Source organism: Rhagoletis zephyria, unplaced genomic scaffold (genome assembly GCF_001687245.7).
Source record: "Rhagoletis zephyria isolate East Lansing unplaced genomic scaffold, Rhagoletis_zephyria_1.1 Rzeph_scaffold_28282, whole genome shotgun sequence".
NCBI classification, from domain to species: Eukaryota; Metazoa; Arthropoda; class Insecta; order Diptera; family Tephritidae; genus Rhagoletis; species Rhagoletis zephyria.
Window position 1 is genome coordinate 1 of NW_016185339.1, and position 4,941 is coordinate 4,941.

General features: G+C 37.3%; 1 protein-coding gene across 1 annotated transcript; it reads left to right on the forward strand.

Moving 5' to 3' along the window:
- The first annotated feature begins 3,333 nt into the window (after positions 1 to 3,333).
- LOC108382710 (C4b-binding protein-like) lies at positions 3,334 to 4,239 on the forward strand. The gene is made up of 2 exons (XM_017639078.1): positions 3,334 to 3,765; positions 4,034 to 4,239. The coding sequence occupies exons 1-2, from the start codon at positions 3,489 to 3,491 to the stop codon at positions 4,204 to 4,206; spliced, it is 450 nt and encodes a 149-aa protein (XP_017494567.1). The 5' UTR covers positions 3,334 to 3,488; the 3' UTR covers positions 4,207 to 4,239.
- The last annotated feature ends 702 nt before the right edge of the window (positions 4,240 to 4,941 follow it).

The following is a 4,941-nucleotide window of genomic DNA, read 5'->3' on the forward strand; positions in this document are numbered from 1 at the left end:
AGGGCGGATTAATTTGTTCAGAGCAAAATTTTCGAAGAAAGTGTATAGAAAATTCAAATTCTACGATTAATTCTAAGCAAAAATGGTAAACAAACTTTATACCAAAAATTACGTTTCACCCTCCCAATTTTCAAAATAAAAAGCAGTACGCGTATGTATGTATGTTGTAACTTTTTTAGTCGAAATTTACTATACTATACATTGTTCACCATGTTTGGTTACAATCGAACGTAGAATTCGAAAATGCTAAACATTTTTTTCGAAATTAAATTACTCTGTCCTAATGTATGTATAATGTATTATTAGAATGCGCCAGAAAAAAAGTTAGCCGTACACTTCCTGGTCTAAACTATTTTTGTAGGTGTCACCCTTTTTTTATTTCTCATCTCTTCTGTCCCGTGGATAAAAATTTTGTATTCCAAAGTTCATTCACCTAAAAGACCACATTCTAGTAGTCACCCACTAGATCTCAGCTCCTACCGCCCTAATATCGTAATATTAGAACTATTTAAAAAAAATGTATTGCCGAACGAAGGTGTCCCAGAAAAATGCAAAAATACTTCAAACTAAAGGGTGTACGGCGAACTTTTTTTTGTTTGCTTGTAAGGTGGTACGGTCTAATGCATATACATACTTGCAATGCACAGTTTTTTTGTTTTCAATACTATGCTACCATGACGCGCTGGGTAAATATTTGCTCATGATTAGTGAAAGTGGTGAAATATCGGCAAAGCGTGTTTTTGCCGTTGTGAGATTCGTGATAATGCCTCCGGGATTGCACGCATTTAGCATGGAACGTGTGGTTTGCATTGCAACTCTGTGAAAATTTTTTATGAAATTGAATAGGAATAATTGAAGTGATATATTGCGGTGGGAAAGCAGCCAAGAGCGCTAAGGTTTAGAGCTCACAAAATAGTCTAAAAGTGGCGACTCTCACAGACTCTACGACAAGACGTAGAAAGACCAGTTGTTATTACAGTTTGTCTTCGCATGAGACTACTCAAACGAATGCTGTTTTAGTTTTAAAATTTTTCGAACTTTATCAAAGAGGTACTTATTTTGCCACATTGGGTCTTATGTTCGTGCTCTGGTACTGCTGTAGGGTGAGCCTCTAATCTAGTCTGCGTTTAACTTGAAGCCTTGTAGCCGTATATTCTGGTATACAGAATCACGTCAGGTTAGGTTAAGTAAGTTGACTAGCCACTGTGTTGCTTCGCCATTGGACCATTAAGGTCCACAGCATTGCCAGATAAGCTACGACCCTATTATACAGCAAAACACTGAGCGTCAGGAGCAATGGTAAACTGGCAAACCTTAAAATATCCTAAGTTGTCAGCGGTTTTCGCGTTAGGCAGAAAGCCTGCTCCAGGAGACTGATTCGCAGTCTGCTAAGGAAAAGACACTCACATAGGGTAGGCTCCTCTGTCTCCTCCACTGCACCTCCTACAGATATTATAATTGAACAGAGCCAGTTTAAGGGCGTGGGATGCCAGCAGGCATACCCGTATGAACACCAGTAGCCTAGCAGCCTCCCTCTTGAGGGATAGCAGAAACTTCTTGAGTTTTATCTCATACGCTTCGCACATATTCCTAGATACCTAGCAACCTTGCGTTTTGATCCACGCCTTCCGGACCATTTTACCCATTCTAAAATATGTAGGTGTAAAAGAAATTCGCCATTTTCTAACCGTCTTAGAAAGAGGGGTAGGTTATCAATTCATCAGAGTATTTCCTTGCACTAGGTTAACCGTTTTTGATAAATCTTTTTTTAGAGGAAAGGTTGTTCCTCAAGAGTGGTCCCATACCTTTTAATTTGGTTTAGTTCAGATCTTTGGATGCTGAAGATACTAACGGTACTCCTAAATTTTTGAAGTCAGTATTAAAGTCGGGCGTAATTAGTTCTTCTAGTATTCTCGGTATTCTGAAGTATCTGATTCTTCCGACAGGGCATATTTAAATATATGTATATGTATATACATTTGGGTGGTCCAAATTTCTTTTTCCAGCTACCCCCATGAAGAGAATAATATCGAAAATAAGGAGATACGTATTTTTTTTTCTCTCGAATGTCAGGAGTTTTCTAGATTGCCTGTTAAAGTTAACGGGTGCTTTCACTGCCCGTCAAATTTGTCGTTCACAGTCGATAAAGCAGTCGATTTGTTTAGCAAGAAAATACGTTTTAATAGGCGGTCGAAAAAAGGGGCCTTAGTATAAAACTCCGATCTCCTTATTTTTTATAATTCTGGGGGTGGCAGCAAGGAAATTTCAAACAGCTTATTTTGCTTTGTGTTTTAGAACCACCCTAAAATATCTATATTTCTACATACACTAGGCGGCAAATGAAAGCACGCACCTTGTTCTAATATAATATTTACATGGAATCTTTTTTGCATTAATTATTTATGAAAATATAGTCCATTCCATAATATAAACCATATGAATCAAAATTTTACATTTTACATAAAGCCCACAAAAATTATTTTTGTTTTAGAATTTGTAGAAAATTTTCGAGTATGCAATTTTGTAGCCCATTCAAGTTAAGTCTAAGGAAATGCAAGTTTCAACCGCCTAAAAAAAATTTTTTTGGTGGCGGATTTTCGCATACTTTCCATATGGGCAAGAATTGCTTATGAAATCGGGAAAAAAAATTACGCTAGTGTTTTATGTAAATTGCACTTATTACATAAAAAAAAAAACGAAAAAAAGTCTCAAAAAAATTGCACACATTAGAGATTTTTTTTTGCCGGTTGAAGCTTTCACTTTGTTAGCCTTAAATTGAATGGGATACAAAACTGCACACTCGAAAATTTTCTAGAATTTATGAATAAGAAGTTTAAAATTTTGACGACATTTTTTTGAATTTTTATCAGTTTTATATAAAGTCTGACTCATACGGTTTATACTATAGAGTGAACCATATTTTCATAAATAATAAATGCAAACAAATTTTCATTAAAATAATTGTGAATATTATATTACAGCAAGGTAGGTGTACACTTTTATTTGTCGCCTAGTATATGTATGTACATATATATATTGGTGTGTATGCGGGCGAGAGCAACGATAAAAAATCATTGGTTTTTTCAAACAATTTATCGGGTATTTGTATTATGTATTCCCGTTGCCTTTGTATGACTTAATTTCTTTCTGCTACACTCACTAAATACAAGCGTTTACGCCTTTGCGCCTTAGCGCCGCTATGCTTATCAGTTACAAACAGTAAAAGCGAACAACTCGAATGAATCGAAGTGTATATAAATACATATGTATGTGTGTACTTATGTACATACATCTATACGTAAGTACATTAAATCTCTCGCCTAACCGTCAGCATAAATCTGGAAATACTACCCCGCCTATCAGTGGTCATTGCGAATGCTGAGAGGAAACAGCTAAATTTAATTACTTCTACTCAATCCAAAGTATTTAAAATTTTTTCGGAACTTTAAATTAAAAAAAAAGTAAAAACTATAAAATAAATCAGCGCAATGTCTGTACCGTTACTGAGCAGATACCTGAAGCATTTTCATCTGCTCATTCTATTGTGTCTTCTCTTCCATTGGATCCACAAGGCAGATGGTTTATATACGATGCGATCACGAGTGCCATGTGAAGATCCTGAACCGCTGAAAAATGGTTTCTCAGCTTCAAAACGGCGTAATATGTTGTTACAACACTATTGCAATTATGGCTTCAAATTGATCGGCGATAGGCGGACGCAGTGCAATCGGGGCAAATGGAATGGCAATCGACCGATATGTGCGAGTGAGTGCAAAGCGAGCGCTAAAGTGAGAACTGTGTACCTACTCAGCGGACACATTCAGATTTCTAGACTTGATCTAATAATGGTTATAGCTGAGTCAAAAGACGAGAGCGCTAAAGTACATAACGCGTGCCTTGAATTTCCAATAGCAGTTCACTGAAGCACACAAGTGTTCATTTTGTGAAAGCCCACTTAAATTTCTGGAATATTCTCAAATGTTTAAATTTATAGTTAAGCAGTTCAAATAATTCGATATTTTTTTGCTTTCAGAGCCCGGTTGCACCATTCCCTCGGAGAATCCTGAGCATGGCAGAATTCAATATATTGATCAGTATCATATCGGTCTTTATTGCTCAGAGGGCTTTGATTTGGCTGGTAATCGCTATGCTTATTGCAACGGCACGGATTGGGATCGTCCGCTGGGCTTTTGTCGGAGTAAGTAAAATAAGTAATGTGGTAAACAGAAATGCAACTGATAACGGGTAAGGGGCTTACGGGTGGCGAAAAGCTGATCCATTACAGTCGAAAAATTCGATCGGGTAAACAAAATTGCGTAAAAGATGGCTGTGCCGTTTCATGGCATTCAATGTGCTCTAATTTTGACAGCGGCTTCCCGTTAAACCGTTACCCGCTATCCTCGGTAATTCTGTTTACCACATAACACACAATAAGGAAAACCCTTATGACAAGTGCCTCATGAGTAAATTCTTAAAAGTAAACTTAGAATAAGAAAAAACGAGCTCTAAAGTAGAAGAATAGGCATTAAATTGGTATAGAGTCCTCTTTAAAGGAGCATACATCCCATTAACAATTTTAGCAACACCTACAAAAAAACAATTCTTTACAACGACAAATACGTGAGGGAACATTAAAACGAATTCGCATGAGGAGGTGCGGACAATCAATAGGGCCTGCAATTATACCAAAGCCAACGCGAAACCGTTTATGCTTGCCTGGACTTTTCGAGCCGTCGGTGTACCAATGCAGTGCACTTAACTGGGGCGCCTTTTCAGGTCTTAGGTACTCAATGCTGCTTTTCTGTACTTTTCAATCCTGATTCTCAAATACTATTCTTGCATGCATATCATCTCTGGCCGCTGAGGCAAGCGGGAGCTGTTAAGTTAACAGCTTTCTCCATATTACTGGAATATTTGACCTTACCTCACGGAGCTAACGAA

Bases quoted from the DNA above. Each gene is read 5' to 3' on its own strand.
- LOC108382710 (XM_017639078.1), top strand. From the start codon at position 3,489: ATGTCTGTACCGTTACTGAGCAGATACCTGAAGCATTTTCATCTGCTC. The intron at 3,766-4,033 runs GTGAGTGCAAAG...TTTTGCTTTCAG, and splicing joins CAATCGACCGATATGTGCGA to AGCCCGGTTGCACCATTCCC.